The sequence below is a fragment of the Balearica regulorum genome, chromosome 2 (genome assembly GCF_011004875.1).
Source record: "Balearica regulorum gibbericeps isolate bBalReg1 chromosome 2, bBalReg1.pri, whole genome shotgun sequence".
NCBI lineage: Eukaryota > Metazoa > Chordata > Aves > Gruiformes > Gruidae > Balearica > Balearica regulorum.
This window is the reverse complement of record NC_046185.1, coordinates 139,977,906-139,990,708: the sequence shown is the minus strand read 5'-3', so window position 1 is coordinate 139,990,708 and position 12,803 is coordinate 139,977,906. Positions and strand designations below refer to the sequence as shown.

The 12,803-nt window shown below is 39.6% G+C and overlaps 1 protein-coding gene across 1 annotated transcript in view; it reads right to left on the bottom strand.

The window, feature by feature from the left end:
- COL28A1 (collagen type XXVIII alpha 1 chain) overlaps positions 1-12,803 on the bottom strand; it is a 67,875-nt gene that overhangs the window by 37,715 nt on the left and 17,357 nt on the right. The window contains exons 11-15 of the mRNA XM_075746112.1: positions 6,103-6,171; positions 4,523-4,591; positions 2,845-2,913; positions 1,849-1,917; positions 170-238 (exon numbers count right to left, since the gene is read on the bottom strand). Coding sequence (XP_075602227.1) covers positions 170-238; positions 1,849-1,917; positions 2,845-2,913; positions 4,523-4,591; positions 6,103-6,171 — 345 coding nt within the window. The remainder of the gene's footprint in view (positions 1-169; positions 239-1,848; positions 1,918-2,844; positions 2,914-4,522; positions 4,592-6,102; positions 6,172-12,803) is intronic.

The following is a 12,803-nucleotide window of genomic DNA, read 5'->3' as shown; positions in this document are numbered from 1 at the left end:
TGGAATCACTTATATTTACAAGCTTTGCCTAAAGACTAGTTTGATACTTTTTAAAATGAAAAATCACTGTGAGATTTTTAATGTCTTCACATCAAAATGAGAGCTCTGATAAAGCATAAAATGAAAACTACATACAAATGCTCATTACGTGTCCAAAATATAGACTTACCTGGCTTCCTGGATTGCCTATTCCTGGTGGTCCTGCTGGGCCCTGTGGTCCTACTTGGCCTTGTTCACCCTATACAAAAAGTATTCCCAAGAGCTAAATTGCAATAGTCCATGCTAGCTGATTAACATATTTAAACTAAAACCAGAGCAATAGTCCCCAGGCTGTATTACCTTGAAGTTTGCTGCTTCTATTCAAGTTAAATGTGTTTGGAATACCTGGAAGACTGCCTATAGCACTTGATCTAATAAAATTAATACTCCTTCCTATCTACAAACTCTATCTCATAACATCAGATGATCACAGCTGTAACTCTATTATTAGAAGGATCCACAGCTTATCGTTGCATGCTGAGATTAATTTTAAGTATTTTATTGTATGGAAATATACAGAGTTTCTTGCACAACACTCAGAAGAAAAACTTGCAAGCATAAATAGAACAGCTAGAGAGTATCTTTTAAAAATCTTTGTCACGGGGTATTGTAATGGTATTATACAGCACCTGGGGAGGGAATAGAGGAATTATGGCAGAGGGAACTATGGGAATAGAGGAATATGAGGAGGTCATGTGGGTATTGGAAGCGGCACAGACCCATGAAGGTGTCAAGGATGTGTGACACCAGTCCCTAGAAAACAAAAACCATGCTCACTTATGCCAGAAAAACTTATTTACTGAAATGGTCCAAAACTCTTACTGTCCTGGCCATCGCTGCATTTTTCCTATACAGACATGGGAGCAAGACGACTCATTCCTGTGCAGATAAACAACCTTCCTCTAACTAAAGCCTCGAGCAAGATGCTCTGGCGGGTGCTCACCAAGCACATCTCTCACACACGGGCCAAATCAGACCACACCACACCACCTAGGTTGCTCTGAAGATGTTGGAGAGTCATTTGACTGGACAGTGAGATGAGTGAGTGAGTTCACGTTAAACTTCCCACATCTGTAAAGCACTCCGGGCTGACTAAGCTGTGAATGACTTTGGATGGCAGTGCTGTCCTCCCCTCTCACTGAAGCTGAGTGTGGGGCAACAAGAAGAGCAGGATTTGTGGGGACAGGAAGGAAGGAAAACAACGGGGAGTAGGAGGATGGTTATGGCACTAAATCAAGAGAATGAAGATCTGGAATCACTGCCTCTGCTCTAATGGACATCTGGGTGTGCTGCATCAGCCACTCTCTGGGAATGCACAAGATACAGGCCAGAATCTCATCAGGCCTAAGAACTTAAAATTGGTGTGGATCTCTCTTTGGGGAACTGGGCACCAAAAAGCTACCTAATTTCAAAAGCTAGAGTGTCCCTTTGCCTGTTCCAGGTCCATTAGATTAGATGACTCAAAGGGTTTTCTACATTTTTTTGAAATATTTAAATAAAATTTAAAATATTTTAAATAATACAATATTGCTGAAATAAATTTTGGAGGAAAAAAGTCAATTTCTTCCCTCATACTCCCAGCTGTATTGAATACAGCCCTTAGTGCTCTCAGTTAACATTAACAGGCTCAGCTGCTTGTATAGATGAGTACAGCCTATGGAACTGCATGAAATGGTGTAGCATAGCTCCTCAGATTCCAGGTACAAGATATTTTTGTTTTGTTGTGATATTGTGTTAATAATTCATCATTAATTTAACTATAAATATAATTAACTATAGATACAATTAGAAAAACACTCTGTGCCTCACCTTGTCACCTTTGATTTGTTGACCAGGCAGTCCAGGAGGACCAGCTACACCTTCAGAGCCTTTTTCACCCTAGAAATACATGACAGTTTTGTAACCGTATTTGGGAACTTATAAAGAACACCATCCTAGACAAACTGGTTATTACAATGTAGATAATGAGGAAAAAAGTATTCCTTCACAAAGAAACAAGAAAAATAGTCAATGGAGTTATCAGTATTAGAGAAAAGCAATTCAATTACAATTCATAACATGCTTCATCTGCATTCATTGTGTTGTTGAACACAGAACTTCAGAATGAGAAAATGAAATACTAGGAAGAAGGAAGCCACATTTTGAAAATGCAGTGATATGTTTATTAGTCAGAGCAGTTCAGAACCTGGTGCAAGGACACAACTAACATCTTTTCCATAAAAGGAAGAAAAATCTTCTTTGCTTAGTAGTTCAAGGCTCTAGAGAATCTTGAAGCCACTAAAAAAGAGGGATACATTTTGATGGGAAGCCCAGTTGTGATTTAATAATAAATCTTTGCTTGCTTGTACTTATTTTTTTAAAAAGGAATGTTCACATGTATTAACCTGGCAAGTGCCCTTAATGAGATAACTGTCCATAGAGACTCATACAACCCATCTTTTAGCTTCCCAAAATGGTAAGACAGAATGAAAACAGTTCCTGAATGTTTTCTTCCAATACAGAACATAAATAGCTAAGTAGTCTTTCAGAAGACAATTTATCTCAATGCCACCAAAAATATTAAACACATAAATAAGAAAGAGAATCATTAACTTACTACTGTTAGAGGGACTGAACAACTTTTTTGTAATTATCTTCATGGAGTTTCTGAACTCGGAGGGATATTCAGAGAGCACAGTGATTCAGAAAACCAAGATCCATCAGCTAACATTTTATACCACTGGAATGATCAGTGATCTTAAATAACTTAGGCAGTACTGCAAATTTGGCCCACAACTTAAAAAAAAAAAAATTCCACAAAACTACCTTTTGGCCTTGAATGCCCTCTCCTGGTACACCTTTCTCACCTGGCAGACCATCAGGGCCACGTGGTCCCTGTAAGGAAAGGAAAATATATTCAGACTATATCAGCGATTCCATTTTTTATTGACATTTTGTTTAACTTGCTAGTATAGGTTATTGCAACTCTTATGACATTGTATTTATGATAAATACATTTAACACTGTGAAATTTATTCCCTATAATTTCATATAAATTTATGATTTTCATAATGCAAATCATTAATGTGAACACAGGTGGGGTTTTTTCATAAAAAATGGCAGGCTAAACATACAAAATTAGAGAAAGACAATTTTGTTTTAAACAAGTACAGAAATAATTATTTTTGTAATACTTTCTGTTCTTCCACAAAATTCAGCTTTCATTATTTAAAGCTAACAAAGAGGTTTTAACGATGATCTTGATTAAACAAAAAAGTTTCTACATTTTTGTGTGAGAAAAATACTCTTTTACAGCCACAGAGCGACTTTCAAAAATACTGTTAGAATTAATCTAACAACCATCCACATTCACGGCTTCTTAATTAAGAATCTCTTTGAGATTTTTAATGAAATACACAAGAAAACCATACATTTTATACATTTCAGGAAGAAAAAGCAGCCAGTGAGCACTAACTCAATGTTACAAAAAGCTTGCTGAAGTTCTGTAATTCAGAAGATAAAGATCTAATTAAAAGCATATAATTTGGGTCTTTGTTTTTCATGCAATTGAAATTACACACTGGAGTTGAGGAATGTCTCAGCTCCTGGATTTTCATCATCTTCTTAAAATTTTATTTTAGACGATTTTTAGATTATCCTCAACTCAAACAAGTAGGGGTACAGCTATTTATATACAATTCCATGTCTTTCTGATAACTGGATACTGCAATCCTGCTCACATGGACCAAGTAATTTTTTATTTCTGCAAAATTTGTTTAGACATGGCTTTATTCTCCTACGTGGGCAAGCCACATGCAATTATTGCCGCAATACTGGGCTGGCACAGCCGAACACACTTCTGCTGCTCCAGACTAGGCACAAGGTGATTCATGGAATCAGTAGCCACATGCTGGTTTTGGCTGGGATAGAGTTAATTTCCTTCATAGTAGCTGGTATGGGGCTGTGTTTTGGATTTGTGCTGGAAACAGTGTTGGTAACACAGGGATGCTTCAGTTACTGCTGAGCAGTGCTTACACAGAGCCAAGGCCTCTTCTGCTTCTCACCCCACCCCAACTGACCACAGGGATATTCCATACCATCTGATGTCATGGGAGGAGAAGACAGAAGAGGGGGACGTTTGGAGGAACGGCGTTTGTCTTCCCAAGTAACCATTACACGTGATGGAGCCCTGTTTTCCTGGAGATGGCTGAACACCTGCCTGCCCATGGGAAGTGGGGAATGAATTCCTTGTTCTGCTTTGATCACACGCGTGGCTTTTGCTTTACCTATTAAACCATCTTTATCTCAACCCATGAATTTTCTCACTTTTACCCTTCCAATTCTCTCCCCCATCCTGCTGTGGGGGGAGTGAGCGAGCGGCTGCGTGGGGCTTAGTTGCTGGCCAGAGTTAAACCACTACAAACCAATATAGCGGCTGTCAATCAATTACACTCATGAAGATGTACTTTATTATATTCCCACTTCCAATGCATATATCACTTACAGGTAATCCTGGCTCACCAATTCCAGGAGGTCCTGGGAATCCAGTTTTACCTTCTTGACCTTGAGCACCCTTGGGAAAAAGAATATTAGAAAGTTCAGTCCTAATTCAACTCAATGTTTTTGAAAAGCATAACATTTATGTATAGATGACTTAATGATGTCTCCAGAAAGATCTGAAACCAAATGTGTAACATCTCCTCATGTAAAAAAAGCATAAATAACAATTTAGAAACATTTGAAAGTACCTTTTGATTAATACTTGGAACTCTAGGTCACATTCCAGCCCTCATGCCAACAGCAAAGGGGTATTATCACTTTGCATAGGGGTAACTGCTTAATAGTGCAGGACTTGAGAGATGACAGGGATGAGGGAGCAAAGTCAGGCTAAATTTGGCTGCAGTACAACCCAACCATGAAGCAGGAATGCTCAGGGGTGAGGGATCCTCACCATAGCCTCTGCCTAAGCACTCAAATTGAAGCCTGCTTCAGTGGAATATGGGATTGCATGGGAACTCCAGGGGCTGCACAGTTTCTGTATCTTCTATTTATAAGGTGTCATAACCTTCACAATTCCTCCAGTTTACTGAGTACTATGTGATTCAAAGATAAGAGCACAGAGAATTTTTATCTCTCCCCAGAGCAGTACAGAGACTGGGAGTGACATGCCTTTTCCATAAAGTATTTTCCCTTCTGGAATGACGCAGTGTTGTTCCTTTTACAAGACAAATTACTAGTTTCTGAGCTATATAAACCCTCTCTATGTTCCGGGGTCTGCCCCACTGCACAGAAAATATGCAGAAGTTCAATGAATGTACAAATTAATTAGAGCAGTAAAAGCAAAAAAAGTGCAGGTATTTTAGACACTGGCACTTAGCTCCAAAAATTAAGGAAAAAAATGGCATAAAGCAAAACCAAAGACTTAGCCGCCAGAAGAACTAGGGTGAGATCTAGTTTTGCCCAGTTTAGATTTCTTGTTTGAGTCTGAGCTGTAGGTCTCTGACAAAACTCTCATTAACTAAGTAGCAATGCTTTCTACATAGATGCTTTTGCAGTTTTCCAAAAGGAGATTTGGCTGGTCAGCACAGGCAGACATGACTTTACCAAATCAGCAAGACTACCTTCTATTCTTTTGCAATAAAATAAGATGGAGGAATTAAATGCTGCATGACAGAAGAGAATTGTATAACCTGGTAGAATATCTGTTCCCAAGTGAAGAAATAACAAGGCAAATCTGTCACTTGACTGTGTATCACTGTGACTGAGATGTATTTCTATGCCTTCAAGTATGGTTTACTCATTAGTGTAAGCATCTGCTAGTGCTTGAAAACTATCTCACATATTTAATCCCCATTTAAATGGCATTATTTCTGACTTCTATTATAGCAATGGGATCATAATAAAAAGTTGCTGGAAAGGCAGGTTTGTTATCTCCACCCTATGCAAATACAAAAACCTGTCAATGTTGTATCAATTTTACATTTAGACGATAAGAGTTTGAGTTTGATAAAACAGGTGAGAACTTTAATCCAAAAAATGACTGCCCACAGTTAGCACTTCAAGAGACATATTACTGAGAGTTACCTTGGGTCCTGGCTCTCCAACACCAGGGAGTCCTGGAGGACCATAGGGACCTAAAGGGCCTTGCTCTCCCTAAACGAAAAAAAAAAATGGAAAGAAACTATTAATGCAAATGGGACCTCAAACAAATTCCATCAGGGTGTCTTTCCACAGGCTCATTTAGGGCTATAGATACATGTTTTTAAAGTAAAAAAAATAAATCAACAAAAAACCAAAAAAACACCCAATCTGTATTAAAAATAAATGTTTAGATTACGAGTAGGGTCAATATCCTGGCCATAAAAGTTTCTGGGATAGATAATAATATTATAAAGCCATTCTTTCATACGCATCAGGAAATATAAAAAACACATTTATTCTTGTAATATCTTTGGTCATTACCCAATAATTTGGTGCTCCCTCAGCTTTTGTCTTGCTAGAAAGACGGGCATTTGGAAATTAAGCAGTGTTTATGCTTTAAACATTGCACTCAACTGCATATCATGACTGGTGTTCCTATTGCTATCTTTGCAATTTCTAATTCTGTTGTGTGTTTAATATGTTTCTAACAAAGCCAACGTAGCCACACAATTAATAAGAAGGCTTTTTATCAAAATGTGTTTATTTTCTAGGGAGGTAGTTGTATTTGGGGGGTTGAAATTTTGAATGTATCAAGAAATTTTATATGCTGAGTTTGGAAACCTTTCAATGAGATTTTTGCACTTGAGACATTAATGGAAGTGTAAAAAATTACTTCAAAGCCAGACGCTTCTCCAGAAATCTACCAGTTTGTCATCTGCCACAGAATGGAGCTCAGATGCAGGAATGGGAATATACAGTCAAAGTAAATAAACAGATTATCCTTGAAGCTTAATTTTTGATAACTATGCACTTGGAGTGCTACTACTGTAGCTTTAAACCTAGAATAAAGTGGAACTTGATGCCTAGTATTAAATTAATTCCCTTACAGGACAATGTGATAATTTGACGAGCAGCTATGAAATGTACTGCTTATTCAAAATACAAGATTTTATAGCACACCTTCATAATCTAACAAATTAATATGGCATCAATAGGAGATAAGTCTTAAAAGGCAGAGAAAAATCAGAGAAAGCTGGTACAACTCGTCAGAATAGCATATGTATCTCCACAGAGCACACCAACAGGGTATTAGCAACATTGACATTGCTTTTATGTGGATTCTGTGCATGTAGCTGTTGCCAAAATACAGAATACAGCAAAGAAGTTTACTGTATTCCTAGGCAGACCTTATTGTTTGGGTTTCCTAATAATATTTTCATGAAGCCTTTGGACCAGAGTCACAAGTAAGTTGATGTGCATCCAGATTATAATAAATGATGCAATTTTTAAGGCTATGAAAACAGAGAAACTGTCTGAGCAGCCAGGGATCAGGTTAGGAAAGCCAAAGCCCTGATAGAAATTAGTCTGGCCAGGGATGTCAAGGACAACAAGAAAAGCTTCTATAGGTATGTCAGTGATAAAAGGAGGATGAGGGAAAATGTGGGTCCCCTCCAGAATGAAACGGGTGACCTGGTTACCCAGGATATGGAGAAAGCTGAGGTGCTCAATGACTTCTTTGCATCAGTCTTCACTGGCAAATGCTTGAGCCACACTGCCCAGGTTGCAGAAGGCAGGGACTGGGAGAATGCAGAACCGCCCACTGTAGGAGAAGATCAGGTTCGAGAATATCTAAGGAACTTGAAGGTGCACAAGTCCATGGGACCTGATGACATGCATCTGCAGGTCTTGAGGGAACTGGCGGATGAAGTGGCCAGGCCACTCACCATCATATCTGAGAAGTCCTGGCAGTCTGGCAAAGTTCCCGCCAACTGGAAGAGGGGGAACATAACCCCCATTTTTAAGAAGGGTAAAAAGGAAGACCAAGGGAACTACAGGCCAGTCAGTCTCACCTCCGTGCCTGCCAAGATTATGGAGTAGACCCTCCTGGAGACTATGCTCAGGCACATGGAAGATAAGGAGGTGATTGGTGACAGCCAACATGGCTTCACTAGGGGCAATGACAAACTTGGTGGCCTTCTGTGATGGGGTTACAGCATCGGTGGATAAGGGAAGGGCAACTGATGTCATCTACCTGGACTCGTGCAAGGCATTTGACACTGTCCCACATGACATCCTTGTCTCTAAATTGGAGAGACATGGATTCGATGGATGGACCACTCGGTGGATAAGGAATTGGCTGGATGGTTGCACTCAAAGAGTTGTGGTCAACGGCTCAATGTCCAAGTGGAGAACGGTGACGAGTGGTGTTCCTCAGGGGCTGGTATTGGGACCAGCACTGTTCAACATCTTTGTCGGTGACATGGACAGTGGGATCAAGTGCACCCTCAGTAAGTTTGCCAATGACACCAAGCTGTGTGGTGTGGTCGACATGCTGGAGGGAAGGGATGCCATCCAGAGGAACCTTGACAGGCTAGAGAGGTGGGCCCGTGTGAACCGCATGAAGTTCAACAAGGCCAAGTGCAAGGTCCTGCACGTGGGTCGGAGCAATCCCAAGCACGACTATAGGCTGGGCGAGGAATGGATTGAAAGCAGCCCCAAGGAGAAGGACCTGGGGGTATTGATTGATGAGAAGCTCAACATGAGCCGGCAGTGTGTGCTTGCAGCCCAGAAAGCCAACTGTGTCCTGGGCTGCATCAAAACAAGTGTGACCAGCAGGTCGAGGGAGGTGATCCTGCCTCTCTACTCCGCTCTTGTGAGACCCCACCTGGAGTACTGCGTCCAGCTCTGGGGGCCCCAGTACAGGAAAGACATGGAGCTGTTGGAGAGAGTCCAGAGGAGGGACACAAAGCTGATCAGAGGGCTGGAGCACCTTTCTTAGGAGGACAGCCTGAGAGAGTTGGGGTTGTTCAGCCTGGAGAAAAGGCGGCTCCAGGGAGATCTAATTGCGGCTTACCAGTATCTGAAGGGGCCTACAGGAAAGATGGTGACGGACTGTTTATCAAGGAGTGTAGTGACAGGACAAGGGGTAATGGGTTTAAGCTGAAGGAGGGTCGATTTAGATTGGATGTTAGAAAGAAATTCTTCACTGTTAGAGTGGTGAGGCACTGGGACAGGTTGCCCAGAGAAGTTGTGGATGCCCCCTCCCTGGAAGTGTTTAAGGCCAGGTTGGATGGGGCAACCTGGTCTAGTGGAGGGTGTCCCTGCCCGCAGCAGGGGGGTTGGAACTAGATGATCTTTAAGGTCCCTTCCAACCCAAACCATTCTATGAATCTATGATTCTATGATATAAAGCGAATTAGACATTGACCCTTTTTGTTCATAGCTGTTTCGTCCCGTGTTTTGAAACTGATCAAACAACAACAACAACAACAACAAAAATTCCTCAAATGGCCCATCTTCTAGACTTCCAGTTCCTCCATGGGATTAATTTGACATCGAACAAACTGTCCTTTAAAAATCAAAAATAATTTTTATTAAGTATTTCCCATCAGCAGGAAATTTAGGGAAGGCCAAGAATAATACAACCAAAGCTCGTACTTCTCTCCCCTTTAATTCTCTTTACAAACTCTCTGTTTTAAGTACTGTTGTTCTTTAAGCCAACAGCTGAATGTCAGGGCTTGTTAAAGCTAATTCTGTTTAGAAGATAAGTAGGCAAAAGATGTAAGGAAATGTTTTATGCTATTTTTTTTTTAGAAAATAATACATACTAAAAACAACCTTTTCAGGAGGGTTTTAGCGACTTAGAAGCTTCCATTTCATTTCCAATGGTAGTAATTTAGACTACTGAATTTCATCGCCAACAGGTCACAAGCATCTAAGCATCAGTGGAAGTTCAGCTTCAGACTGTGCATCGGTATGTAGAAGTGCGCTGGCAGAATGGTATCAGCAAAGCCACAGTGCTGTAGTTACACACACCCAGCCCCATGGTGTGCTCTGCTTCCAGGGCAAAATCATCCCCATGGGAGCTAAACCAGTAAAACTATTGTATTATGGTTTCACTAGAAAGTTTTGCAAGCAAATTTCCACACTCCCTCAAGGACAGAGATATGTCTGCCAGTTTTACATCACTGCTCAAGATGCACAAAGCATGGGTTTGGAAGAACAGTAAGCCAAGCACAGCAGCCAGGTGCCCAAGAAGCTTTGCCTTTCATCTGTAGGCTCCCTTACCTCACCACCAACTCCTACTTCAATAGCTCTCCACTTGACAAGCAACATTAACAGATACAGCTCCATGTAGCTTCAGGGACAGTCTAGTTAGGGATGGACTTCCCCGCTTCAAGGAAGAGGTGCCTCAGTGAGAAAGAAATAGGTGCAGGCTGCTGTAAGGCCAGGCAGTATGCTAAATATTAGCTGTTCAAATTCACAGTCCTCCTTTCTTTCATGGAGAAGGCAGCCTGGGATCTCTGTTGTGCCATGATGTATTAGCACACCCCACAGAATGAATGCCAAAGATATGCAAATTGAAAATATATTAAAAAAAATCTATCAGATAAAAAAAATAACTAATTCAGCAGCATGCAGCATCACTATGTGTAAGTAGACCACTCTGGGCACAGCAAACGCCACTAAGCACGTTGGTTTCATTTGTCAAAACTAAACCTCTGAAATGGTGTAGGAACTTGTTCTACTCCGAAAAACAATGTTCGATAAATACAGGCTCATCTCAGCTGAAACAATAAACCAACCCCCTTTGTTGTGTTTGGAAAATGTCTTCCAAATTTTCTGTCCTGTCATCCAACCGGATATTGTGTTTCGTTTCTATTTCTGACAGCCCCTGACGGAACTTCCCAAGGACAGTAACTCTGAGGGATGCTTCTTATCGCAAATCATTCACTCCTTTGCAAGTTCACCCACATGATAGAGTTATGCTAATATATGCTAATATATGTGAATGCAGATGGGAGTCCTACTGAAGTTAATGTTTTTCCAAAAGCTCTTTTTTTAACCGTGATAAAAACACTACACAGTTTCCTTTCCAATGACTGGTGTCATGTAATCTGCTTTGCAGGAGCTCTACTAGCAAGTACCAGTGTAGGCAGTGTAAACAGTCCTTAGGATAAAAACCATGTAGGGTAGTACAAAAACTTTGTTCTGTTGAATGCTTTCTCACCAATAGCAGAGAATGCCTGAATATTAATGGAGAAAGAAACTCCACCTTCTACCAGACAACATGTAAAACTTGGAAACTTAAACTATTCAATCTATTTTAAAGACTCTGTATTTCAAACTTCATATGGCTATTAGTAAGCCTGGCTTTTATCTTCTATGGTCTTGGTGCTACAGCTAATTGGAATTTATTAAAACCATAAAGTGCTGGCAATAATATCAGTATCTCTACGTGTAGAAGGAAAAGTCTGCTTTTCAAAGTAGCTTCTTTGTAATTATTTTCTTTGTCGAACACTCTGCTCAAATTCATTTTTTCTCTCCCTACTGGGCTTTTCCTTCAGGTGGCATCTGATATCAGCTGGAGCCATGGGAAGGAAAATTACACTCGATCTGAGCTTAATATTTTTACATATTAAAACTGTACAATTTTAAGCTTGGAACATACTTAACAATCTACGTCCCCAAAATAGTTTGTTATGTCATGATAAGTACCAGTTAGTGCCAATATGAATAATTTCTTTACTTTTATGAAAGCACATAAATACTGTAAGGAACACAGACTCTGTATTTCAGTCTATAATGCAATAATGATTAAACTATGGTAAAAAAAAATCTTTCAAATATAATGATTTTATCGTTAAAGTAAACATTGGCAACAACAATGCAAGCAGACATAGATATTTTAACAGGTATTACTGACATTTTGTATTTCTAAGTTAGTTGAGGTACCTAGGAACTACACTTCTTTACTGGGGAAGTGGATTTTTCAGTCTCCTGGGAAAGATTAACTTTCCACATAAGTAAGGAAAGAATTTACAAGTCACCAGAAAAGAAGCAACATCCCTCAGCAGTTCATTCTGGGACACATTTTCAAGGAAATATGCAATGATGGATTTTTCACGGGATTATCCCAAGACGTTTTTATGGGAATAACTGCTTTGAATACCAATATTCAAGCTTAACTGTTTTCTTAAAAGTTGGAACACACATTTGTTCATACAACTTTAGACTCTAATTCAAAATATGCATATGAAATGTTCCAGAGAGGGTCTTACTACAGCAGTGGCTTTTAAGAATGTGCTGTTTTCAGTCTTTCCATGAATATATCATGGTTTCTAGAAATGTGTACTTTATTTCTAGTAACTGGTCTAAGAGTTTAAACAAACAAACTCAATGACACTTCTGAAATGATAACCATAAGTACTCCCTGTTCATCACTTCTTTATGAGTGGGACACAGGTCATGCCCACTTCCTGATTTTATGTCCCAATTTTATAATCTGTAACCATAACATTCTGTTTCTAAATTGCCCACTGAAATTTGCAAATAGTCACTATTATTCCCCTCACTAACAAACACATTTTCAAAACTACCTTGAATAACATTCTTATGGAAGCTTACTGCTATTCTATAGAATAGGTTGTTGGGTGGTTTATTTTTTAAAATAAATATTAGTTATTTTTTAATAAATTAGTGAAAAAAGACAAGATAATTCCTACTATTTTGAATAAATTGACATATGCATGTTGAGAATTCATTTTTTATCTAACACCAAGAATACTAGGGGAAAGTAGATGTGCACATTTTATATTGTTGACCCCAATGAGGTACTTTAGCTTTGCACGAATGTAAGCAGC